At 28.8% G+C, this 26,407-nt stretch overlaps 4 protein-coding genes across 4 annotated transcripts; 3 read left to right on the forward strand and 1 right to left on the reverse strand.

The window, feature by feature from the left end:
- Positions 1–8,726: 8,726 nt before the first annotated feature.
- On the reverse strand, positions 8,727–11,239 carry LOC101495034 (F-box protein CPR1). Its single transcript, XM_004486166.4, has 2 exons — positions 9,945–11,239; positions 8,727–9,399 (listed from the first exon to the last, which is right to left on the reverse strand). Exons 1-2 carry the CDS (start codon positions 11,093–11,095, stop codon positions 9,360–9,362), a joined length of 1,191 nt encoding a protein of 396 aa, XP_004486223.1. The 5' UTR covers positions 11,096–11,239; the 3' UTR covers positions 8,727–9,359.
- Positions 11,240–14,574: 3,335 nt separating this feature from the next.
- LOC101495362 (tonoplast dicarboxylate transporter) lies at positions 14,575–19,264 on the forward strand. The gene is made up of 6 exons (XM_004486167.4): positions 14,575–15,111; positions 16,119–16,596; positions 17,554–17,597; positions 17,701–17,796; positions 18,195–18,708; positions 19,069–19,264. The coding sequence occupies exons 1-6, from the start codon at positions 14,680–14,682 to the stop codon at positions 19,104–19,106; spliced, it is 1,602 nt and encodes a 533-aa protein (XP_004486224.1). The 5' UTR covers positions 14,575–14,679; the 3' UTR covers positions 19,107–19,264.
- Positions 19,265–20,287: 1,023 nt separating this feature from the next.
- On the forward strand, positions 20,288–22,195 carry LOC101495690 (large ribosomal subunit protein uL14x/uL14z/uL14y). Its single transcript, XM_004486168.4, has 4 exons — positions 20,288–20,446; positions 20,553–20,837; positions 20,927–20,968; positions 21,880–22,195. Exons 1-4 carry the CDS (start codon positions 20,434–20,436, stop codon positions 21,960–21,962), a joined length of 423 nt encoding a protein of 140 aa, XP_004486225.1. The 5' UTR covers positions 20,288–20,433; the 3' UTR covers positions 21,963–22,195.
- Positions 22,196–25,271: 3,076 nt separating this feature from the next.
- LOC101496018 (cysteine proteinase inhibitor 5) lies at positions 25,272–25,963 on the forward strand. The gene has a single exon (XM_004486169.4). It carries the CDS (start codon positions 25,333–25,335, stop codon positions 25,699–25,701), a length of 369 nt encoding a protein of 122 aa, XP_004486226.1. The 5' UTR covers positions 25,272–25,332; the 3' UTR covers positions 25,702–25,963.
- The last annotated feature ends 444 nt before the right edge of the window (positions 25,964–26,407 follow it).

Below are 26,407 nucleotides of genomic sequence, written 5' to 3' on the forward strand. Positions count from 1 at the left end.
ATATTTATATTTATTATTAATTATTTTTATTATTTGAATAATATAAAAATAATTAAAACATTTAAAAAATCAAAATACTATTATGAAAAATAATAATATTATAAATTTTTATAATAATAATAATTTTAATAATATTCTAAATTTTAATAAAAATAATAATAGTAATAATAATAATAAAGTAGATTATATTAATTAAATTGAACCAATAAAATACGTTAAATTAAAAAAAATACAGAAAACTAAAGGAAAAAATACATCAAATTTATATTTTATTATTATTATTATTATTATTATTATTTTCATTAATTTTTATTTATTAGATAAGAAAAATAGGAGGAATTTGTTATAATAATGTGGCAAAAGAGGAGGAAGTTGTTATAATAATTTGTCAAAACGGAGAAAATAATATGACAAAACAAACAAATAGGAGAACGTTGTTATAATAAGGTGTCAAAATAAATAACTTGTTCATGATATTTTGCCGATAAAATAGGTTGGATATTGATGTTAAATTAGTAATGTTAAAATAGGTTCCTGGTATTATTATTATTATTATTATTATTATTATTATTATTATTATTATTATTATTATTATTATTATTTTTCATAATAGTATTTTGATTTTTTAAATGTTTTAATTATTTTTAAATTATTCAAATAATAAAAATAATTAATAATAAATACAAATATTCTTTAATTGGCAAAAAATAAAAAAATAAAAATTGTCACAGTACAAGGTCGCATCCCTGCGATCATCTGTTAAAATGAAGAAAAAAAAATTCTCCTTTACGAAGTCGTATCCCCAGGTTGCGATTGTTGAGACAAAATCTCAATTTAATGTTTTGATGAAAACAAACAAAAAGTTAATTAAGAATTCTAATTATGATTCTAAGTGTTTTGATATTTAACATGTGTTTTTGAGTATGTTAAAACAAGATAGGTATCAAACATCACAAATCAGATCAAAGAAAGCAGTTCTGGAAAACGAAGATTGACTTGAAGCAGTTCTGGAAAACGAAGATTGACTTGAAGCAGTTCTGGAAAACGCAGATTGATCTTGAAGCCGTTCTGGAAAACGCAGATTGATCTTGAAGCAGTTCTGAAAAACGAAGATCAATCTTGGAAACAATATTCATCTTATACTCTCATATAGAATCAACAAAAGATCAATCCAAGTCACATTTGTTCCAAATTTTGAAGAATCAAAGACATGCTTCAATAAAGACATATCACAAAGATCATTCTTCTTATAAAGAAAATGCAAGTACAAGACTACAAGTAGCAAAGTACACTACTGATTTGAACTATCCTAAAGCCTGCACACATAACAGAAAAGCATGTACTCAAGGCTGACATACTGACACAAATCACAGAAGTACAAGGCTAGTTCATCACAAACCAGAAGATCAATCCTGGATCGATCTTTTGATGCAGCAGATCAATCTTGTATTTGGCAGAATTTATCCAACAACTCTTTTATGACAGCTGGTCCCTTTCCAACGGCCACATGAGTTGTCCTAAATCACTTTGTAACTCAAGGTTGTTTTGTCAAATCTTGAGTAAATTGTAAAAATCCTTTCATGTTTTGAAAGGTAACTTGTTAAAGCCTTTCCAAAACAGTAAGGTAGAATTGAAGAAATCCTTTCTAGGTAGAAGGGTATAAATTGTGTAAAGATCAAGATTGATCCATGAAAACTAAGAACGATCTTGGTTTGAACACTTAGTGAAAAATCTCACGGTTGTGAGGACTGGACGTAACCCGGATTTGGTGAACCAAGATATATCCTTGTGTGATCTCTCTATCTCTATCTCTATTTATTTTATGCGTTACAATCAAATCATATTTTGATAAAATTGATTTTACTGTTTTTAAAGCAAACCAAGATTGATCTTCAACAAAACCAAGATCGATCGTCATCACTGTTAAGATCAATCTTGGATTGTGATCTTATTTTTAAAACAGAATTTTTAGAAGGGGCAATTATAATTCAAACCCCCCTTCCTTATAATTGATAAAAAAAAAGTAGGACATTTATGTATTTTTTTTTTATTTAAATTATGGCATTTTAAAATTAAAAATTCAAAAGAGGGATATATGCATCAAAAACCCTATATTAACACCATTTCTCTGAAAACAAAAAAAAATGCTAAGAAAGAGGAAGGAGAGTAATACTAAACTCTATTACAAAATCGACTCGGGAACTATAAAATAGCAACCCACCAACACTCTCAAAAATTAAAAATTAGAGTAAAATATATTTATTGAATTGAAATATATTGATAATTATATATATATATATAAACAACTAAATCTTATTAGTATTTATATATAACTAAATCTCAATACTTCTATTCAACGAAATCCCTATATTTGAGGGATATCAAACAAAAATATATTTTGACACTCCTCCTCAAGCTGGTGAATATGTGTTCTCCATTACCAGCTTGAATACAATTCTTTCAAAGTTGGAGATATATGGAGTGCAAATTATGTCATTATCGAGTTTTTCTTTGATGAAATCTCTATCGACTTCAACATGTTTGGTTCTATCATGTTGCATTGGATTATGTGATATGCTAATAGCAAATTTACTATAACAATATAGTTTCAATGGTCCATCCCACTTTATCTTCATTAAACCGAACCAATCCACTTTTGCTTTCTTTAATTGTCATATCCGTAAAATCAATAGACAAACAATATTAGAGACGAAAGATTGATCATGTGAGCAAAATTCGTGTGAGCTTCAAATAGCCCACAAAAGGGCTTTGATAAGAAAGTGAATCCCAAAAAGAAATCTCAAGTTGTTGCAATGAAGGCAACAAAAAGAGTCACAATGAAGTTGGCTAAGGTTTCAGGAAGAAAAAAAAAAACGCAATGAAGGCGTCAAAAAGGGGTCACAATGAAGGTGGCTAAGTTTATCGCCATAAAGGCGGCTAGGGTTTATGTGGAAGCAAGGGTCGAAAGCTCTAATATTATCTCAAGAATTAGAGTAAAATATATTTATTGAATTGAAATATGTTGATAATACATCAAATATATATATACTATAATACTAAACAACCAAATTTTATTAGTATTCATATATAACTAAATCTCTACTAGTACTCCTATTCAAATGAATTCCTAACCAACAATCAAGCCATTGTACTTTTCCTTCTAGAAAAAATAAGGGGATTTAACCATCACTTACTTAATGTGTAATCATTTTCCATTTATTTTCAATCACCATCAACATAAAGTTTGATTCAATCAAGAAGATTTTAATCAGTCTCTTGATGTGGTTAAAAATCGCAAAATTACATGTTTTATACCAAATAAAGCATGTTCTAAGGTTTTGTTGTGAAGAACACTTCTCACCCTCAACAATTCATTATAGAATACCACAAATCTCAAAAGAGGAGACATTTAAAAAATAAAGTTTGTAAAGATTCATCTTTTCCACATTTACCTGAGCAGAAAAAAGAATTCAAATTACTAATACCGCTTTGAAAAATGTTATCTTTCGTTGGAATTCTATCAATCAATAATCTTCAAGCAAATAAAGATACCTTTAAGGGAACCATCTTATTCCAAACAAAATCTCTAATTCCAGAAGGGACATTATGATCATCTTCATATAACATTTGATAAGCTCTTTTAATAGAGTAATCGTCACCAAAATCGCCACATCCACCTATCAGATACATAGTCTTACATAGAAAAGATTTCCAACAAAAAAATACATTCTAACACAAGGTTGCCTTCTCATCAAAATAGATTCCTTTTCCATCTCCACACAAAATCTTCTCTTCCCTTAACGTTATTAAACATAACATTCACAACCAAATTCTTATTTAAAGATAAATTAAGCAATCTAACAAATCTTTCACAAAGAGGCACCCCATCTATACACATAAATCATACCAAAATAAACTATCTCGACCACTACCCACACTATTAGAGAAGTTGATGTTAAACCAATTACCGTTATTGGCCTCCCCACCACTAATTAATTGAATATCTCTCCACCAAATAGAATATTTACCAAATCCTTCCTAATATGTAGAAATTTTTATTTTTTAAAAGATAATTATACATCATAATAGTTTTTCGTGGTTTTTCATATTTCAAAACATCGAATGATTTTCTTATTTTCAATGTCAACAAAAATATCTCTATATAATTAATTAAACAATTATTTAACTACTCATATCTCATGCAATTTCACATTTAATTTTTAATAATATTCATTTAACAAATATTTAATTATTCAACATATCTTTATCAAATGCATAAAAGTAATCTTTAACACAATTGGCTTATAAATAGATAAATATATATAGTTTTAAATTTTTATTGATTTACCATCATGTCAAGTAGAATTGAATTTATATTTTTTTTAAGTAATATTTTAGTTTTTTTTAAGGGATGCATATTTCACATTAATAATATGATTATAAAAAATCTAGTAAATATTTATAATATTATATGTCTTAATGTTTTGAGTCAATAACTTATTTATTGTAGATTTGACACAACAAAAATATATATATATTAATGTCTCAAAAGTTTATTAATATTTAATTTCTCTTGTTTTTGATAAATTAATATCAATCCAAACATACTCTAATCCATAAGAACATGGAGCAACTTTGGTCAGTCTCAAAGTTTTGAATGATTTTAAAATATCAATAAATCATAGTAAATAAGCTGTGACACTTCTCCAACATGTTCATAAGATATGCCCCCTTTTCATTCTCAACATGTCAATGAGCATTATTTCTACCTCAATCGCTTTCATCTTTTAATGCAAGTGCAGGTGCTACGTCAAATGATAATACAACCAAAGCTAAAACCGGCACATTGTGCTGACATAATTAGCTCGGATAAAATTGAGAAGAGTTTGGAATAGTTATTCCTCACACAATCAAAATCAAAACGATATACAGAAGAGAACCCGAACAAAGCACACATAAAAAATCCCATAATTCACTTTGAAAAATGAAATTAAAGGAGACGTATTAGCATTATTCATGAAAGTTGCAATATCTTTTAAGCTAAAAGAAATTAAAAAATAAAACAAATAAATGGGGGACAAAAAACTAACCTAAGAAAAAATAAAACCTTAAATTAAAGAGATTTCACACTTGGTATTGTACAACTGAATATCTTTCTGCATACTTTTTTCTTGCCTTATTAGAAAACATTTTTGTTAAAAGTGTTTTGTTTCACTATCAACTTTATCTTTTATAAAATTTTGTAATAAGTCATGAGTAACTCTATAGTATTAATCATCAGTGACAACGACGTTTGGACATGACGTACTAATCACAGTATCTCTTGAATGTAAACTTGATTTCAAGTCAAAAGTGTTTTGATCATTTTAAACATTATTTTTCTCTTATATTTGATCACTTCAAGAATTTACAATACACATATATTGATAATGATCCTCACTTTGTAGCTCTTTATTAACCGGAGAAAGTTGAATCCAAATACTTCTTAAATTACAATTTTAGAGCTCGTAGAAAATAAAAACTCCTCATTATTTATATTGACAGTTTTGCCAATAATCGTTTACCGGTCTTGCTTTTTAATTTTTTTTTTCTTGTGATTTAAAAATCATTTGTGTAAATTCAAGTTGACTTGACTTTTCCTCTATATTAAGAGTCTATTGTGTATCACTATTAACTTTTCTATCATTGGTTTTGCAATTAAACACAATGAAAAGTAATAACCATTATCACATTATTTTTTGTGCTTGATCTTTCAGATTCTTTCTATTCTCATTAAAAACTTACAAACATATTTCCAAATTGCATCCAACGAATTCTATCAGCTGCAAAGTTTATGGATAATAATAATCATATCCATCAAATAAATCTTCAATTTAAAATTTAGACATTGTTTGGTAACACCAATTATAACTTATAAGTTTGTTCGATTAAATTAGATGTATTTAGTAAACAAGTTTTTCTCACAAGCTTATAACTTATTTTGATATGCTATTTAAATAGCGCTTGAGTTATATTTTATAGGTTTTATATTTTTTTTCATTTATAATTTTATTAATTTAATTTTTATTATTTTTTATATATAAAATATAATTGTCCCACTAATTTACTATTCACCCATTATCTTTAATATCTTCTTCTTGTTACTTTTTTCTTTTTTTGTTCAAAGTGGTACTATTACTTGTATATAACATATCCATTCTTTCTATCATTGCTAAAAAATATTCATAGCAAAAAATTTAATTTCATGTATGCCAAATTTTTTTTGTCACGTAACACAAAATTGACAAAGAATGAACAGAGTTGGGCTCAATTTCTTTAATTATTTGTCAAAATAATTCATAAAATCTTTCTCTTATTCATATGACAAGAAATTTATAAAGTATAATTTACTTTTTATGCCAAATTGTAAACTGTAAAATTAATTATTTTTTAAGATTACTATTTATACACATGAGGTTTGTTAAACTTTTAAATAACTCTTTAAATTTATGTTTATATTGTAATAAATAAATAAAAAGTAATTGATGTACCAAAAGAAATGAATTTCATGGTTTTTATTTTATTTTATAGTTTTGTTACATTTTTTGGATTTTCTACCACAAAAGTCATAAATGAGATAAATATAGTAAAATAAAGAAAAGAGTAAACATGAGAGACGTATCAAGTGAATTGGGCAATCACATATGTGAAATCTATAAGATAACATCAAGTAACTAACGACATGGAGAAGAAGAAAACATAAAAAATAAAGTGAAGTAGGAAAATGGATTGAGTACAAAAAAAAAATTAGATCGACTAAAACAATAGGAAGAAGATTATATAAAAATGTCACCCTTTTTGTTATTTTAAATTAAATAATCATATCCTTTTATGTAATTTTATATTCTCAAAGGCTAAATTTACCAAAAACTTTAATTTTAATAAATTAGTTTTTCAGCTATAAGCCATCAGTTATCAGTGAACTATTAGCTAGCTTTTGAACTATCAGTCAGTTTTTCAGCTATCAGCTAACTTACAGCTTAAATTTACCAAACAGAGCCTTAAATTATCATTCTCTTTCCAATTTGGTCCCTCAACTCTATAAATATAATTAGTTCTTAAACTATTATTAATTCATGAATTTAGTCTCTAACGTATTTCATTATAAATAAAATATAAGTAAAAATGGTAGTTGAAAGATTTATGTATCTAGTTAAGAATTTAGTCTAAATATATTAACTTTTCAATTATCACTTTTACTTATATTTCATTCTAAAAGGACTGTCATTTTTCTCATTATTTTAAAACAATTGAAAGACTAAATTGATGAATTAATAATAATTTAATTATAAATCATTTATTATATTTTTATAATTCGGGACCAAATTGAGAGATAGTGATAGTTTAGACTTTAGAGACTAATCCACGATCTATTCGATATTATAGACTAGAAGCCCTGTTGGACCTTTCTTGCTTCCTTGCAGAAATAAGAGAGGGCAAACCAAATGCACATTACTTAACATTGGTTAAAAGCAAAGTCAACATCGATCTAAAACAACAATAGGTCAAAATTGTTCTTATATAAATGTCAAAATCCGTGATGTCTATTACTTTTCTTGATATAGAAGCCATTGAGAGAAAAGCATACAAAAGTATAATATGAAAATTGTATTGATAATGAAAATGATGATTACATCAAGTTACAATAAGACCTATAGCTGATGAGAACAACTAACAACTATCACTAACTAATTAACAAGTCTAACCAACTAGTTTGTCTAACACTGTTAAGGGATACCTTTCAAACAAACAATGAGAAGAGAGAAAGAATGAGAAGGCAAGGTAAAGGTTAAACTAGTATACCAGATGAAAGAATTAAAACCTATAACAGTCATTCCTTTGAGCATGCAATATTAATTGCATCCAAATGCTAAAAATGAAAAATACTAAACCAGAAAGAGATTGCTGCAGCTGGACACCAGAATCATTTACTACATGCTTGCCTCGTTTGAATTCACAAACTCAAATGTTATATATCAACCATCTTCAATTTTGGCATCTAAATTCAGTATTGAAATAAATTATCAATCAGGATGGTGATATGATGCTTCATGTGCCCATGCCAAAAAATTTCCAGCCAAAGATATAGTGAAATAAGAATTATCAAGAGCCTCCAAACCAAAATCCAAAAAAGCAGAGAACAAAATCCCGGTGGTGATTTCTCAAACAAATCTCTCACTTTAAAAGTTCTAGAATCACAACAAAGTCTTCAAAAAAACATATCTAAACAAAGTTATCTAAATCTGGTATAGTAAAAACCAGATATTCATTCAAAGTTATAGAACCACCAAGGGGTCAAAACCCCTTTTTCTATTTGGTTATGTCTCTCTCCCAATGCAAAAGCACCAAATATTCATTCATCCTAAGCAGACCATATCTAAATCTGGTATAGTAAAACCGAAACATCACCGCCATATCACTACTAACACATGTCGAACCAAAATTTGTGAAAAGCAGTTCCTAAGTTCTAAGTGGTTTCAAGAAAAAATAAATCCTAACTGGTTTCAAGCTATGCAAGCAGAATTTGAAAGCACCATATAGAAATAATACTTGGTCTTTAGTTCCATTGCCTCCTTACAAAAAACCCATAGGTTGCAAATAGGTTTTCAGGGTAAAGGAGAATGTAGATGGGATACAATTAGTACACAACTAGGTTGGTTGCCAAGAATTTTCACCAACAATCAATCTAAAAATACAATTCATGCATGGTTGCCAAATGTAGAAGTTTTATTACAGTTGATGGTAAAATCAGATCAACCCACTTACATACAAAATCACACAGATAATACATTTTTCAACACTTCTTTACACCATATCTACGTATAGGTCATTTTTTAACACTTAGTTACACCTAAATGACATATAAGCCATTTTTCTTTGTATTGCGCAGAGCAGGTGCTACAGGATCCTAGTAACTATAGACCAAGTGATACACCAAACAAAAGGAAATAAGTCATGTACATCTGGTATCTGTTCTTCAACTACAGTTTTCTTCATGTTCAATATTGCGACCTTAAGATCTTTGTTTCACTTCAGTGGGTCTTTCATTCACAGGGTGATCTTACGCCATTAAAGAAGAGAGAAAAATAGGTGGATCCAATTCTCCCAAAGTTGGATCGTGGGACACCACACTTCTCCCCCTCTCGTGTGAACACGAGAGGGGATCGATTCCCCAGTTCCACATTCTTAACAATAATAAGTGCAGCTCCATTCCTGATCAATTCAACCCTTCCCACCAAACCAAGGAGACTAATTCCATTACCAGAAACAACTTGAGCATCCGGTTTCAGCCACACATCACTGGTTCTTCCTCCACACTCTTACAATGTCAATTTAAATCCTTGTGACAAGAAGTCATCCCTGTAAAAAAAATGTGAATCTCATTGAAGTAAGCTCCCAACAATATCACAAAAAGAATAGTACTAAAAAAACAAAATTTTGCCATGAATTATGCATAAATTTGGAGTATTTCATGGTGGGCAAATTTCTAAAGAACTTCTTCTCCTTACATACACAGATACAAAGGCAGGATGGAATAGTCTCAATATTCAGAAATAAGCTTGTCAAAATAATGACTTGGATCTCATATAACAGGAAGAAAAAAAAAAGATTCCCACCTGTATTCTTTCTTTAACCTAATTTACATGAAAAGGAATCCAGGACATTCTTGTGTCTAACTTAATTTTTTTTTTTTGTCAAGTGAGAAGGGTGGACTTAGCTAGTCACAAGGTCAACCCTTAAATTGACACAAAGCATACATTGTCCACCCTTAAATTTATAACATGTACACAATAAATAAATTATACATGCAGTGGGATTCAATTTGACCTATCATAAAAAGTTTAAGTACAAATATCATATGATGGAGACCATTGAAAATTGAGATAAACAATACTCCTAAGTACCTTCTCTTGCTTATACTTTCGCATCTCAACTTGTGCTGATTCTCCTTCTTATAATTATCAACAATAGGCAAAGAAGGTGGTACAAGGCTTCCAACACAAATCATGGCTTCATTCATATTAGATATTCCTGAAACAAAACTAACTTGTTCACTCTTGAAATCGTACCAAAACAGCTTCTTACGATCGACTTCCAAGAGAACCTTACTTCCATCATTCGAATAACCTAAAGGCCTCAAAGATTTCAAAGGTAAAAAGTAACAAGATCCCACCAAAGTTAACAGTTTAAACCAACTATCTCTAGATACATATTCTTTCATCACCCAAACATCAACTTTAGTAATTTCATAATTCACAATCATACAAAGACACCCACCCAAAACCGCAACATCAATTTCAAAACTCTCACCATTGTTATCTACTACTTCAATTTCCGGAAGTGGAACCTCGTTGAAAATCTCTAAAGTTAGGTTAAACGCGACGATTAAATCAGGTTGACCCGGTTCGAGTTTCCGAGTCACAACCCAATGGAGGGAATTATCAACGAAAACCCCCATGGTTCTAGCACAGCAAAGAGCATAACACATACTAGGAAGTACTTTCCATGAATTGGTTCTTGAACTAAAGAGTCTAACTTGCGAATCGAAAGTACGGTTTTGTAAATCGACGAAATAAGAGATTCTAACGAGTTTATAATCGCCGGCGAATGGATCGAAACCGAAGCCGTGAACTCTCGCGGCAAAGAGACTTGTATCGGATTTAGAACGGGGAGAAATACGGAGATAAGGGATGATCCGATGTTTACGGAGGGAAGGGTTCCAGAAAGCGATATCATCAGCGACGTTGGAGATGCAGAGAAGACCGTTACATGAACCGAGGAGAGTGATACGGTTACTGTAACACATGAGAGGGTGGTTAAGTTGAACGGCGGTGGCGGTGGTGGAGGTTAGGTTAGGGAAATCGATTTGGTAGAGATCGGAGTTGTGTCGGACGATAAGATTGAAGTTTGTGGATTTGTTGAGGTGAAGGTTGATGAAATTGTTGCTGTCGATTAAGGATCGTAAGGGTTTTGAAGTTGATCGGAATCGGAGGAGGGATTGTACCGGTAAGAGGGAGAGGATGTCGGTGAGTAATTCCGGTGGAATATCCGCCATCGGAATTTGGTATTGTGAGGATTGAATTGGATTTGGATAGGGGATAGGGGTTAGGTTAACGTGAGTGATAGGAACGTGTGAATATTGATGTTGATAGATTCACGTAGTTTGCATTTGCATTGTATATTCATGAAAAGGTAAAGAAGGGAAAGTGGCGCGAAGTTGCTATCTTTTTCTTCCCCGACTTGAACGGCAAGACTTTTATAACACTACTCATTTGTTTTTTCTTTTTTTTTACGAAGACAAAAATAAAAGTTAGTTAGACCGAAAGTCTTAAAAATAAAAAAGTGCAAAGTGTAAATGGAATTGATTTGGAGCACTAAAGTTTGTGGTGAAATGTTGTTAATTAGTTGGAAGTTGCAACTTGCAAGAGTACTTACGTTACATTGAGATGAGATCAGCAGAATTACTTAGTCTGAAGACGATTATTGAACTTGAATAATAAAGAAGATAATTGGAAAAGGCGATAGGTTAAAGATGCAACTTTTTTAAGGTTTTTCTGGATTAATTTTTATGGGTTTGGAACACTAAGATAATGATGAAGATTTTAAAAAACCTAAAATTCTGAAATTATAATTTGTGTTTTAAACTTTTGATTAAAAAATAAGGATATTCATAATAATCTTACGTGTCTCCTTTTAAAAATGATCTTAAGTAAAAAAATAACAATATATTTGATATTTTTTTATACTTTTTAATCTTATTTTCTTATTGTCTTTTTTATCTAAATAAATAAATTTTAATGTAGTTTTTCTTTTTATATTTTTTTTATAATTGCGTCATTTCAATATTAAGTTTATTTATTTGTAGTTTTGGTATGATATTATTTCATTTTCTATTTTGTGCCAGTATTTGTCTACTTTAGATTGACATATCACTTTTGATCAATTGCATATTATATCAATGATTTGATGTCATTGCTAAAGATCTTGGGAAATGTATTATTTTCGTTGTTTTATGTTATTAATCTTGATCATGTAGTTTATTCACAAATTTATCATTTTTAATTTTAACAACATTAAATATGTGTCTATTATATGACTAAAATAAATCCAAAATACAAATTAAACTACTCAAACAATAAATAAAATAATTAGCCACAAGTTATGCCAATGCACACAAAGAGGTGAGAGCATCATTAATTATACTTGTAAGAGATTCTTTTTATATGTAATTTGATTCATCTTTATGCTAAAAGTTTAACATGCTCAATGATAAGATTTACATTTAAAACACGTGAATACAAAATTCTCACTTTTTGATTTCTAAATCGTTCGCGTCACTGCAAACCAAATGAAATTAATTATTTAACGTATTACAGATTGCATGAAAAAAAAACTCATCAAATTGGTTAATGTGATTGATTGCATCCATAAGAAACACATCAGATAGTCCAAACCAATTCAAAACATCATACCACATAGATCCAGAAAGAGGGCACACAAATTACAAATGACGGGTTGTTTCAATTTTTCTGCAACTACATTGTTGATTTTCAAAAGAAAAAATTCATCGACATAACAAATTATCCTTTGTAGGCAGCCTATTTTGAAAGAACCTCTACACAAATAATGATACTTTTGAATGGACAAAAATATGTCACACTAGGTCTTGAAGTAGAGGTGTGGTGACACATGTGACAAACTTCTCCTGTAGCTCAAGATATGTCTCCTCTACCGAATACGGTCCTCTTGGCGTATTATTCCACCACCACACTTATTTGCTACATTAACCTGCGAATGAACGTTAGTCAATCTCCACTTCTCCACTAATTCCTCCTCTCGCACAAACAATTGTCTCTACCATCTCCACCCTTGAAAACCCTTCAATCACAACAACTCTTACATGACCTCTACACTTTCCTCTTGTTGCAAAGACAAATGAAATAATCTACTAAACTTCTCACACAAAACTCCACCAACCAACCATAGATCCTTTCGAAATAAAGTATTACTCTCATTCTCAATAATTTTAATTTTTTTTTTTATGAAACTATTCATCTTCAATACCAACTCTTCCCACAAAATATCATTCCACCACTCAGACCTGTTCGGTTTTCTCCCCCTAAATCTCCCAAGTTCCAATCCATGTTTATTGATCAACACCTTAACCAAGATGCCTTCTGACTTAGTTTTTAACCTCCAACACTATTTACGTAATAGAGCTTTATCAAAAACTTTCAAATCTCATACTCCTAACTCACTATTCTCTAAAGACAAACACACCTTCTTCCAATTAGCCCACTGAACCTTACTCATTTCCTTATTCCCACCTCAAAGAAATGTTTTGAAAACATATTCAAGTTGAGAAATGATACCATAAGGAATCTTGAAAAAGGAAAGAAAATAAACCGATAATGCAGACAAGACAACTTTAAAGACTACTAAACGACCATCCAACAACAAAATTCTAAAAGAGTAAATCACTAAATAATATATTCCATTGATTTTTCATTGATGGATTAATCTAGTGTTCACTGTTTGTTTTAGTATAGCAATTCTACTGATCAATAATCAATTAATATTTCATATCATAAATTTTTTATTTGTTATTTTATATCATGGATTTTAATCGATATGAATTTGGGACAATATTAGAGGAGAGAGTTAGATATGGATGTGTCATGAGAAAGCAATGTTCATGTTTTATATATTGTAGATTAGGGGTTGCTCTATCACACATTGATTAAATGATTATATTTTAATATAGCATATATAGACGCAAACAATTTAATCATAACGTGTTATGCAATGTTCATGTTTTATATACATTGTAGATTAGGAGTTGCTCTATCACATTTATTCAAATGATTATATTTTAATATAGCATAGGTGCAAACAATTTAATCATTTGGGGCCCTTGCATCCGCCATTGCTATGGAGTTTATTAGAAGGACATTTCAAAACATGAAAATTGAAGGAATTTTGCAAAATATCGAAGTTAATTAGTCTATTAACATTCACGGGTTTTTATGTTAACTAGATATTATCCATCGAGCTAAATATAATTATAACAAACAATAAAATTCTTCATTAAAAAATTTAATATCACTGTGTTCATAATTTGAACTTATAACTTTTAGTTAAGTCAAAAGATATTCTTACAATGTGATCTAAATATTCTTGAATCTCTTATAAAAGTTATATTGTTGGTTTTAATTATATAATTTTCGTTTGTAATAAAAGTTAATTTCATTAAATGAAATGCACCTACTCATTTTTTATAGATATATCTCTTTCATTTGAATTGGAAATTTGACGCACTATGCATGACATAATATAAATAATATGTATAGTAATAATATAATTAATAATAATAATAACTACAATTATATTTATATTCATAAATCTTTTTATTATATTATCAATATATTATTACAGCTATCAAATCACTATCTCTATTCTTATCTCTTTCAAACTGTCATTTGATATTTAGGTCAATATGAAACATTTTCCTAATAAATATAATAAAAGGAAGCTTTTTGGTGAAAAAATTCATGAATAAAAGCCTCATACTTAGTATCTCTCAAACGTGCCCTTTCCAAACATAGTCACCATTTTTGCTTTACATATTTTTTTTCTAACATGGCCATAGAAGACACTCCACCACCCATTCTCAATGCACCACTTTTACCCCTTCACGGGCCAATTAATCAAGAAACACCAACCACTTTCTTTACAGCAATAACATCAATTTTAAACCTTAAAAACTTTTATGTCATATTAGGACCTTTGTTGTCTATTATTATTTGCTTCCTAGTGAAACTCGATGCTCCTTCTACAAGCACAAAAATGCTTGGTGTGATTGCTTGGGTTTTCACTTGGTGGATCACTGAGGCTGTGCCACTTCCTATTACTTCCATGTGTCCCCTTTTTTTGTTTCCTCTTTTTGGAATTGCTTCAGCTGATAGTGTTGCTCATTCTTATATGGATGATGTCATCGCTCTTATTTTAGGAACTTTCATACTTGCTCTTGCTGTTGAACGATACAACGTCCATAGAAGATTGGCTTTGAATGTGAGTATTAATTCAAAGTTTATATTTTGTAGTACTTGTTTATGTTTAATTATTACTGAAGTTTACATTAATTTGAGTTCTTTAGAATGCTCTCATGATTTATTATTAATTCATCTGTATTTTTTGTTATTGAAGTATTTTGATATATTTACTCTAAAAGAAATAAATTAACAATTATTTTTATAAATCAAATAATAAATTGTCTATTTTGTATTTTTTATTTAAATAATTCATAAAAAATATAATTTCATTATTTATAAACATTATACTATTTTTTTTTATATTTTATTGTAAAAAATATTCACTATTTATTATTGTGAGTAAAAAATAAAAATAAAATAATTTTATTTTACTACACTTTTACTTACCCGTGAATTTCAAAAAAATTATCTTCTTGTTTTTATGTTTGTTTTGCTGTGTTTGTGAAAATGTTTCATTGGAATATATGCTCAATATTTGAAGCTTGATCTCCCTATTCAAATGATGACAATTTTCTATATTTCCATTAACAAATATATTATAGCTATAGTATTAATAATTAACGAAAGTTGATATTAGGTGGCAGAAAATGATGGTTGGTTCTTCTTTTAATAAAAAATTTCAAACAATAATTTTATTTATGGCACGTAAACAACAGGGCCAACATGTGACTTGATTGGTCTATGAAGCATAGCGTTGAATTTTTTTTGGAGAGTTTGTCTCTAATTTGCATCCCACAAGTTATACTTGTATTGGTATATTCAATTTTATTATACATGCCTACATGATATTGAACTTTGAGCATATGCATCACTCTTCGAACATTTTTTAGTGCAAACTAATCTCAAAAATTGTACTAAAAAATGTGTGACATAATTGACATATATATGCTCCGTTCAATAGTATATACATATATATACTGATCACTGATGAGCAATGAATAGTATGATGGTGAAAGTTTAAAATATTAATATATAATTAAAGATCCATATTAGCCGCAATGAATACGATGTGGTCCCTACATACAGGTAACATTGGTATTCAGTGGCGATCCACTGAATCCAGCAATGCTACTATTAGGTCTATGTGGAACCTCATTTTTCATAAGCATGTGGATACACAACGTGGCAGCAGCAGTAATGATGATGCCGGTAGCAACAGGAATATTAAACCGGCTACCACCGGTAGAAGAGCAGTCAGAATTAATGAACAAGTTCAGCAGAGCAGTGGCTCTAACTGTGGTGTACGGTGCACCAATTGGAGGAATAAGCACTCTAACAGGAACAGGTGTTAACTTGATAGTAATTGGAATGTGGAAAAGCCTTGTCCCAGAAGGAAAACCAATAAGCTTCAGTACTTGGTTTTTCTTTGGGTTTCCTGTGGCTGTTTTGTTGCTTCTATGTTTTTGGATTATGCTTTGTTTGGTTTATGTTCGAAAGGGGTCGCGTAGGGATTTGTCTCATTTTTTGGATAGAGCTCATTTGAAGAGAGACCTTCAAGCTCTTGGTAAGTTTCTTGCTTCTAACGTATTTTGCTTTTTTGGAATTTCTTTTGCATCTAATTAAATGAAAAAGAAAAAAAAATGCCTTTTACCAAGTTGCTTCTCTGTCTTTTGTGTGTGTGTGTGTGTTAAATGCTCAATATTTTATAAATTTTAAAGAAATTTCATAACTCATTTTGAAATTTATGTTTTATGACGTATAATATTTAATAATAATGTGGAAATACATTAAATAATCAGCATATTTGATTTAGACCATAAACAAATGATTTAGGAAAAATATGTTTATATCAGATCAATTGATTTACAAATATAGTAAGAGGGTTTCTAATTCTAATGAATTATGTGTGGTTCAAATCAATAATTCCATAGACATGTGAAACTATAAGACTAAAATCCCATATTTTTAAATAGGAATCTAAAATTATAGATTAGTTAAAATTGATGATTAAAAGAGATTTAAACTATATATTTTAATTATCTCATTTTCTCTCCCTCGTGTTAAAAGAGAGATGACAAAAATAATTTTTATAAACCTACATACACACACAAAATTGTTTGTGTCTCTATCTTTGTTGGAGCAAAAGAAGATGGTCCAAATTGGAAATTGCAAATTAATAAAAATGTTCATGAAATTGATGTGTGATTATCAAAATAATCCATCTATTAATTTTTTGATTAAAGAATGTGAGAAGGCATATTAAAAATGTCAATTAATAACGACCGTTTTACTCGAAATAATTTAAGTTGAATATGTTGGAGATTATTTTGACATTAAGTGGGTATTTTTAAAAATTAAACTCAAATCATTTCGGAGAAAATAGTCAATTTTTGTGTGGCATTGAATGTTGATATAATATCCACATAGCGTGTCACATAAGAAACTAACCTATCAAAACTCGTGAATAATGAAGTTGTTGGAAATGCACATTAAGTTGTGACTTTGTTCCGGGTTTTCGCAGGTCCCATGACATTTGCTGAAAAGATGGTGTTGTGTGTGTTTGGGGTATGTCTAACTATAAATTTCAACTTATTTTTTTATGTGAATCATGAAGAAACTTATTTTGTTTTTCAAGGAATTAAGATAGCAATGTGGTTAATTAATACAGTTGTTGATAATACTATGGATGACAAGAAGAATCTCAGATAACATTCCTGGATGGGGAGTTTTGTTCCATGGCCTTGTTGGTGATGGAAGCATTAGCGTGAGTATCTGTACTTTTTTATTAATAAAATTCATAATCTGATCAAATTGAAAAAAATATGATATAACGATTTAGTTTTTACAAAGTTTTAACGTGGATCAACTTAAATAGTAAATTTTCTCCTTTTTATTAAAATAAATTGAAATAGTAATATTAATCACAAAAAAAATAATTTGAATTATAATTTTTTTTAAAATTTAATTCATGCATTTAATTTCAATTAATTTACAATTTTGATTGAAATAAAATTAATTTTCAGAACATTTTCTACGTGTTAGGTAAAATAATACAGTTTAATTTATGAGTAAGGAAAATGCAATTAGTTAGTTATGACTCATCATGATTCATCACACTAAGACATATTGTAGTCTTAAATATAAAAATGTGATGAAATGTAGGTTTTGGCGGCTGTATTATTGTTCATAATCCCTAACATGGAGCAAGATGGGGAGAAACTAATGAATTGGAATGAATGCAAGAAGTTACCATGGAACCTCATTTTGCTTATAGGAGCTGGATTTGCCTTAGCAGATGGAGTACAATCTAGTGGTTTAGCAGATGTAATGTCAAAAGCCTTAGAATTCTTAAAAGATGTTCCATACTTGGCAATTGTTCCTGCTGTTTGTCTACTATGTAGCATTATGACTGAAATCATCACTTCCAATGTTGCCACAGCCACACTTCTTGTGCCACTTTTGTATCACATTGCTAAAACTATGCATGTGCATCCACTTCTTCTTATGATTCCTGGTGGTATAGCTACTGAATTTGCATATTGGCTTCCAACTTCAACACCATCTAATGTTGTTGGATTTGCTACTGGACACATTCAAATTATAGACATGCTTAAAGTTGGTGTGCCACTTAAGGTTGTTGGAATTTCTGTGTTGTCTCTTCTCATGCCAACACTTGGTGAGTTGTTAATGTCTTTTACTGCCTCTGTTTCAAAATAAGCGTCCGTCTACATTTTTGTCACATAGATTAAAAACAATTATAAATAAAAAAAAATGTTGTTATTTTATAAAATTTATTCTTATTAAATATTAGTTATTGACAATTATCATAAAAACAATGTGAAATTTAATGTCTTGAAAATGTTGCGTGTATGACATTTAGGGATACAATTGAAAATAAGTAAATAATCTTTTTAAAACATTTTTTATTATTATGTGCTAAAATCGATACTTAGTTTGTTGTGGAGGAGTAATAATTGCTTTGTGAAAACCGATTTGGTTGAAAAACAATTCTGATGTCTATGGTTTAATTTTGCAGGATCCATTGTTTATGGAACAAATTATGGTACTGAATAGGTGGCAAAAGCAAACCCTAGTTTCAAAAACAAATTTCATTTTCAACCTCAAAAATTATGCATTTTTTGTAATTTGTTTAATATGTAGATAATTAATTTATTTAGGTGATTCTACGTACTTATAACATATATTGCATCATTTAAAAATTTGTCATATCATTTTTCTATGTCCATAAATTCGAGTAAGAGACCAAAATTGAGTATATTTAAATAGTGGAACCAATTATGTGAATAGATTAAAACAAGATAACTAAAATTGTAATTAAAATTTTATTATAATGAAATTTTTTTGGATAATTTGCACGTGTTTGTGCAGTAGGGATATTATTGTCTCACCTCAATACACTTGCAAAAAAACTATTTTACCTGTTTACTACATATAAAAGATTAAAATTTGTTTCTTTCTCCCTCACAATTTGAAACTTAAACAAATTTTTTAGGATTTTTTGAAATTTTTAAAGCACAATTAAGTTATTTTTTAAAATTTTTTAATTAATTTGAAACATTCAAACTGTAATTTTTAGTTTTTCAAAAAGAAAAACAAAAATTAAAAGTTTCAAACAATATAAAACTTCCGAAATAGAAAACTCCAGAAAAAAAAAATATAATTAATATTTTCCAAATAGAAAATTATAGAATAGAAAAAAGTTTAAATACGAAATTCCAGAAATTTCAAAATAAAAATAGAAAATTCCTTAATAGGAAATTTCAGAAATTTAATTAATATTTATATGTATGTAAATATTTAAAAAAAATAGTAATGTAATTATTTTGAAAAAAATAGAAAATAGTAATGTAATTATAAATTTTTGAAACTTTTGAAAAATCCATTTTTTGAAATTTTAAAATTTCCAAAACTTTACATTTTAAAACTTTGTTCAAGGTAAAAATTTCGAAAATATTTTACAAATACTATAAATTGTATTTTAAAAATTTCAAATTAAATCAATATTTAAAAAATAAACTCACTCTGTATTTCGAAATTTAATAATCAATCAAAATTTTAAAAATTTGAAATTGTTTCAAAAAGAATTTTGTTAAAATTTGGAATCTGAGTTAAAAAAAATACATATATATAAACTTTATATATAATAAAAATGGTAAGTGTATTGGAAGGAGGAAGGTATAAGTAGAGGGTGGAAAGTAGCAAACTCAAGAAATAAACGTGAGGCCCAATAAAAGAAGGTTAAAAAGGCCGAGACCCATATATTAGCTGTTCGTAAAAAAAGGCCTGGCCCAATAAAACCCTAACATGTTGTACACATATATATGTTTAACCAAAATTAAGTGCCGGCGGAGAGAGTCAGAGACAGTGGGAGCGAGCGAGGATGTCGAAGAGAGGTTAGTACCGTCTACTTCTTTGTGAATGTTTAGGGTTTAAGACTTATTTTGTTGTTGATTATGTTTATATTTTGATTAATCTTGCGATTAATATGATAATTATTAGGTCGCGGTGGATCCGCGGGTAACAAGTTCCGTATGTCACTGGGTCTTCCAGTGGCTGCGACGGTGAATTGTGCTGACAATACTGGTGCCAAGAATCTTTACATCATCTCCGTGAAAGGAATCAAAGGTAGATTGAACCGTCTTCCTTCAGCATGTGTTGGTGACATGGTCATGGCTACTGTCAAGAAGGGTAAGCCTGATCTCAGGAAGAAGGTTTTGCCTGCTGTTATCGTTCGTCAGCGTAAGCCTTGGCGCCGAAAGGATGGCGTCTTCATGTACTTTGAAGGTAAAATAAATGTTTCAATTTCTATTCGTTGAAATGCCTTTCGTTTTAGTTTGTTGTTGATTTTAATTTGCTTTTGTTCTTTTGTGCAGATAATGCTGGTGTTATTGTCAATCCAAAGGGTGAAATGAAAGGTACCGTTTTTTAATTAATCTCATATTTGCATAGTAATTAGAATTCATAGATTGACCTTGTTTTTATAAAAAATTGCGGATTTAGAATAAACAAGCTGTTAGCTCAGATCATATAGCCGATAAGCTAGTTGATTGTATTTGATCTGTTAGCTTTTAGCAGATAGCTTGTGGTGGATAACTGATAAATTAGTTGGTTGAATTTGATGTTTTTTGTTACATCAGCTGTTGAACTATCTAATTAGGATAGTGTAAACCAGTGTTTTAGAATGTAACTCAAATAATCCAAATTAGTCCTCATCAAAATAGTTCCTTAAAGATACAATTTACTATCATGAAAGTACTTGAAAAATACAATTTACCTTAAAAAAATTAAGTTTGGGTTTTTTTAGTTAGTTGCCAAAATGACTTCCTATATTTCTAGAGACTAAAATTGTGTTTTACCCAATTAGTGTAAAATGACATACAAAAATATTTTTAAATAATATTCAATATTTTAATTATAAGATAATGGGAGTAAATTTGAGAGCAAATATTAAACACTATAAGCAATAACCTATAATGTCACTTAAAGTAGCATCTCAAAAAATGTTATTAGCTTCGTTGATAATGACAGTTTCCAAACAACTTATTACTATGTGATCCTAATGTTATTGCTCATTAGCTTCGCCTAGGAAAACATACGATGTGACCTTAATGTTATTACTCTATTGAAGTTAATCTCGATCAAGTAATTAAAGTTGAGCCTTTTTTCTAATGCTTCGATGCATTTTTCTGATTTTAACTTGGTAATGGTTCTTTGTATGACAACACCTATCCTACTTGCTACTTTGCTGCATTCTTTGTACTATTTGGCCTAATTTTTTAATTTCTGTTATTATGGTTTTAACTTCTATATTGTTATGTTTGTCTAGGTTCTGCTATTACTGGTCCTATTGGTAAGGAATGTGCTGATCTATGGCCAAGGATTGCAAGTGCAGCCAATGCAATTGTATGAGTGGCGCGTTTCTTGTTCCATGAGCTTATGTTTCTGCATGTAGGATTTATGTTTATCTTAGATTTTGTTTATGCTTAACTTTGTTACCAATTATCTTTTTGAAGAGATGTTATTGTTTTCTTAACAATAGAGATGACAAGTTGTTTGGTGATTTTTTCCGGTTTCTGAAACCATTTTAGCTATTATGATATAATTTTTACATTAGTTAATGCGAATTACTGGTTTTGCACTAATTCATTATTGTTTCTTTATAAGAGTTTGGATACAGTGTGAAAGTTAGGTTACAATAAGGAAATTATTGATACTTCAATTTCACAGATAATGATTTATCAATTTGCTGATATTTGCAGTATATGATTTGCTTTGGCAAATACCAAGTCAAAATAATATCACTGTAGTTTCTGTTTTAAATAGTGTTTTTATAAAACTTTTGCAATCAAATTATAATAATATTTAACTTTTGAACAATGAAATCCAAAATTAATTTGTTTATGTTGTGGTAGCTTAACAAACCAGCTACTATGTCAACGCATTAAAGAATTTAAGTAATGAACTAGTAGTTAGGCACTCTTGTACTATGACATGTTAGGATTGTTTGGCTTCTATGAGTTGCTCTATAAACCGAACTAGCATAGGTGAAGGGTGTAGTATTACCGAAGTTATCCTATTTTTATCGTACTCTAATGCAACTTATAAAAGAAGAGTATATAAGAAAACTGTTGAAAAGAATTTCATTATATTTTAATGCTCTATTCGATTGATTGCGTCTAATTTAAATAAAAGTGGTGTTTTGAAGCTGTCTAAACCTTATTGTACACGCGTTTAAGTACTGTGCAACTCTTGTCTTTCTTGTTTGTATTTTTGTAGCATTCCCACCACAGTGATGAAAAAATAAATATGAATAATCCTTTATTTATAATTATATTGTTGAAATTAATCTTACCATATCTTTTCATATATGAAAATATTTATGGATTAATGTCAATTTATAATTTTGATCTATAGTTGTCATATTATGATTTCAATTTTGATCGATTTGTATATAACTAAACACCCATAATAATAGGCTCTAGTTTTCTTCCAAAATTGCCCCATAGTTTTATTAGAATTTAAATGCACACTTTTACATATAATTTCTTTCATTAACCCATGGGATGGAAATGGATTGGACCACGTCAAGTATAGATTTGTGTTGTTTTAAAAATTTGAAATTGAATCCGACTTAATTATTTGTCATTGGCTATTTTTGATGTATGATCTTACTTTTTTAAAAGCCTATCATAGTCCAAAACATATTTAAAAGTCCATTTTTTCATATCAAAACATTTAAATATAATTACTTATCAATTTACAATTATACTAAATATCAACCCTCAATTAATTTGTCATATGTAATAGAACAATTTATATTAAGAAATAATACAATCAAATCAGCCTTAAACTTTAAATTAAGAAGGTGATTCAATAAGATTATAACAAGATCATAGATTTCAACCGTAATACACTTTAAGTTAAACACAAGACAATTGAAATAGTAAAACAAATATTAAAAAAAATTATTATACAAAGAGGTTGACATGTGACTTAATAGGTTTTTTGAAAATGTTAAGTTTCACCAATTTAGATAAATAGATTTTCAAAAAAAAATCTATTTTCTTTTTTCTTTTTTTATTAAAACCAAATTATACATTAAATAAGTTACGTCATGTATCTTGGTCGGATGTTGTAACCTACTTCTATCTCTACTTAAAAAGCATGGTTTTAGTTTTAACTTTTCATTTGTTTACAAGCTGTTCAAATCCAACAGGAATTTTTTAAATCCTTTTATGACCAAAAGGAGTGAGGATAATATTTTCTTACCTTAGAAACGTCATTCTATTCTCCATTTTGTCCTTGATGTATAACTTTATCAGTAAAATAATATTAATAGTGATTGCTAATTTTGCTGATGGAGTTATCAAATTTGCTTTGACTATGTCCACCAGATTTAGATTGTTTGATACAATTCCTGATCTGGATGTTTCTAATTCTGGTTGATTGAGTGAGTAGAAAACAGCTCTTCCCGTAAATCTTAGGGCTGTTGTTATTTTTTTAAAAGATTTTTCGATTTTGTATAATAATATTTTTTATTTTCACTTTTTAAATTTATGTTAAATTTATTTGTTAATAAGAAAATCAAAAACTATTTTAAAGTGAATACAAATATTCTACTAAAAGAAAGTGAATAAAAATATGGGTCATGTTAATGTGTTAAACAACAACAAATTAATTTTAAATATAAAAATTAGTTTTTAAAATTTCGAAAGATTAGTTATTCAAACTCCAAAGTGTTTCTTCTAAGGTTGTTTTTTTTTTACTCTTCCTTCTAAGGTTGCTTAATAAGTGTCTGTATGCTATTTGCTAGCATCTTCTTAAAAAGATCTAATAATTATTTATGACAAAAAATATATATTATGGATGTAAATCAATTTTATAGATAATAAATAAGAATAATTGATTTTATCATTTTACCACATAATGATAATTATTATCATAAAAAATTAGATAATCAATACATTATGTTGACTGTTACATTCATAGTTAAACTTTATTTCTAATAGTAGTATTTTTTATTGCTGAATTTTATTAGTAGAATTTCTAAATACATGTTAACATCACTAATCATACAAAATAATAAAAATATGTAATAATTATTTTTAAAATATCTAACAGTTATTTCTACTTTTGAAAAATAATAAAAATATTTAACAATTATTTCTTTTATTTCTGAATACATGTTAACATCACTAATTCATACTACTATTTTGATTTCATTTATAAGAAAAGAACATCAAATCTATGAATCAATTAAAAAAATATCTTGGACGAGTTTTTCAACAAAGTGAAAGCAAAATTTATAAATTAATTAAAAAATATTTTTTTGGAATAAAATAAAAATAAAATCATATATCTAATTAAAAATATAATTATATATATATATATATATATATTAATTACTATTTTTTATATTTCTTTTTATAGGTAAAATTTCTCGTGTTTTATTCGGAGATGAAATAATTAACGCCGGCAATTATTATATTATTTTATTACATAAACTCCAATTATTTTTCTTTGACTTGACGTTACAATATCCAATTACATTACTTGAATAAGAAAATATCTCCTAGTCACGGATCTAAAATAGATACTATAGGACGAAAAAAACGCGTGGTTAGCTTAATCCACATTTCATTAGCGGTTAAATTACCCGCGTGCGTAAGTAAATCTGGGAACTGCCATAACTTTCGGGGTTATAAATAGCCACCGCATCACATATTAAAGATTAAGTATAAATAAATTAATTAAAATCTTCAACATTCGAAAAAAAATAATGTCAGCAATGAGAATTCACAACGTTATTTTCTTTGTTCTTCTCTTCCTTTCCGTGTCGGTTTTAACCGATGCTTTGAAGAAGGAAGTTCTTGTTGGTGGGTGGACCCCAATCAAGAACATCACAGACCCACACGTGGCGGAGATCGCGGAATTCGCGGTAACAGAGTACGATAAACAATCTGGTAAGAATTTGAAGCTGGTGAAAGTGATCAAAGGTGAGACTCAGGTTGTGTCCGGAACAAACTACCGTCTTTTGTTGACTGTTAAGAATGAATCCGTTACAAAGAATTATACTGCCCAAGTGTTGGAGAAATCTTGGATCCATTTCAAGAACCTCACTTCCTTTAAACCTCTTCTTCTTCATTGATTATGGGATTGGGATGTTGTTTCTTATATTAAATTATAGTACTTTTGTTTTGTCCATGATAATAATGTTTGGGCTTTGCTTAATCTAAGATGATGTATATATTTGTGTTTAATTTTTCGTTTTTGGCATTTGAGGTTTTCTAGAAATTTGCTGTGTCATAAGATACTAGTTCACTTGAACGAGTTTAGCACCTTAATTTTACTTTATCGAGTTTAAATTGTCTCGTGACAATTATAATTGATCATTAGTATCACTTTTACTATTTTTTCCCTTCTGTTTCTTCAATTTAATAAAAAAAAAAATTGGAGGTTTTGAAATGATTGTACTAGTATTTGATTTTTCAAAATCGAAATGCATATGAAAATTGTCACTTTTTCAAGTAGAAGGGAAAAAAACAGGATGGTTTGTGGAAGAGGATAAATATTGTGCTGCGAAATGAGTTATTGTATCAATGTCAAGATTTAAACATTTATTATTTGAGAGGTTCTATGGTCCAGTTCTAATAAAACACACGGGATCAGTTTCTTTTCTTTTCTTTTTTTTTTTTTAACGCTAAAAATATGTTTTTTTATTTTCTTTTTATATGGAGAATTAAAGAAAGACTTTAACACTAACTACTCTTTTTTGGGGTTCTTGAAGCTACTTTTATTTTTTTAGCTTACGTTGATATTATATAAATACGTAGAAATTATTCAGAAACTATAAA

The sequence above is a fragment of the Cicer arietinum genome, chromosome 1 (genome assembly GCF_000331145.2).
Source record: "Cicer arietinum cultivar CDC Frontier isolate Library 1 chromosome 1, Cicar.CDCFrontier_v2.0, whole genome shotgun sequence".
NCBI classification, from domain to species: Eukaryota; Viridiplantae; Streptophyta; class Magnoliopsida; order Fabales; family Fabaceae; genus Cicer; species Cicer arietinum.

Bases quoted from the DNA above. Each gene is read 5' to 3' on its own strand.
- LOC101495034 (XM_004486166.4), bottom strand. From the start codon at position 11,095: ATGGCGGATATTCCACCGGAATTACTCACCGACATCCTCTCCCTCTTA. The intron at 9,400-9,944 runs GTACTTAGGAGT...TTTTTTTTACAG, and splicing joins GAAAGTATAAGCAAGAGAAG to GGATGACTTCTTGTCACAAG.
- LOC101496018 (XM_004486169.4), top strand. From the start codon at position 25,333: ATGTCAGCAATGAGAATTCACAACGTTATTTTCTTTGTTCTTCTCTTC.
- LOC101495690 (XM_004486168.4), top strand. The intron at 20,838-20,926 runs GTAAAATAAATG...TCTTTTGTGCAG, and splicing joins CGTCTTCATGTACTTTGAAG to ATAATGCTGGTGTTATTGTC. The intron at 20,969-21,879 runs GTACCGTTTTTT...ATGTTTGTCTAG, and splicing joins TCCAAAGGGTGAAATGAAAG to GTTCTGCTATTACTGGTCCT.
- LOC101495362 (XM_004486167.4), top strand. From the start codon at position 14,680: ATGGCCATAGAAGACACTCCACCACCCATTCTCAATGCACCACTTTTA. The intron at 16,597-17,553 runs GTAAGTTTCTTG...GGGTTTTCGCAG, and splicing joins GAGAGACCTTCAAGCTCTTG to GTCCCATGACATTTGCTGAA. The intron at 18,709-19,068 runs GTGAGTTGTTAA...TTAATTTTGCAG, and splicing joins TCTTCTCATGCCAACACTTG to GATCCATTGTTTATGGAACA.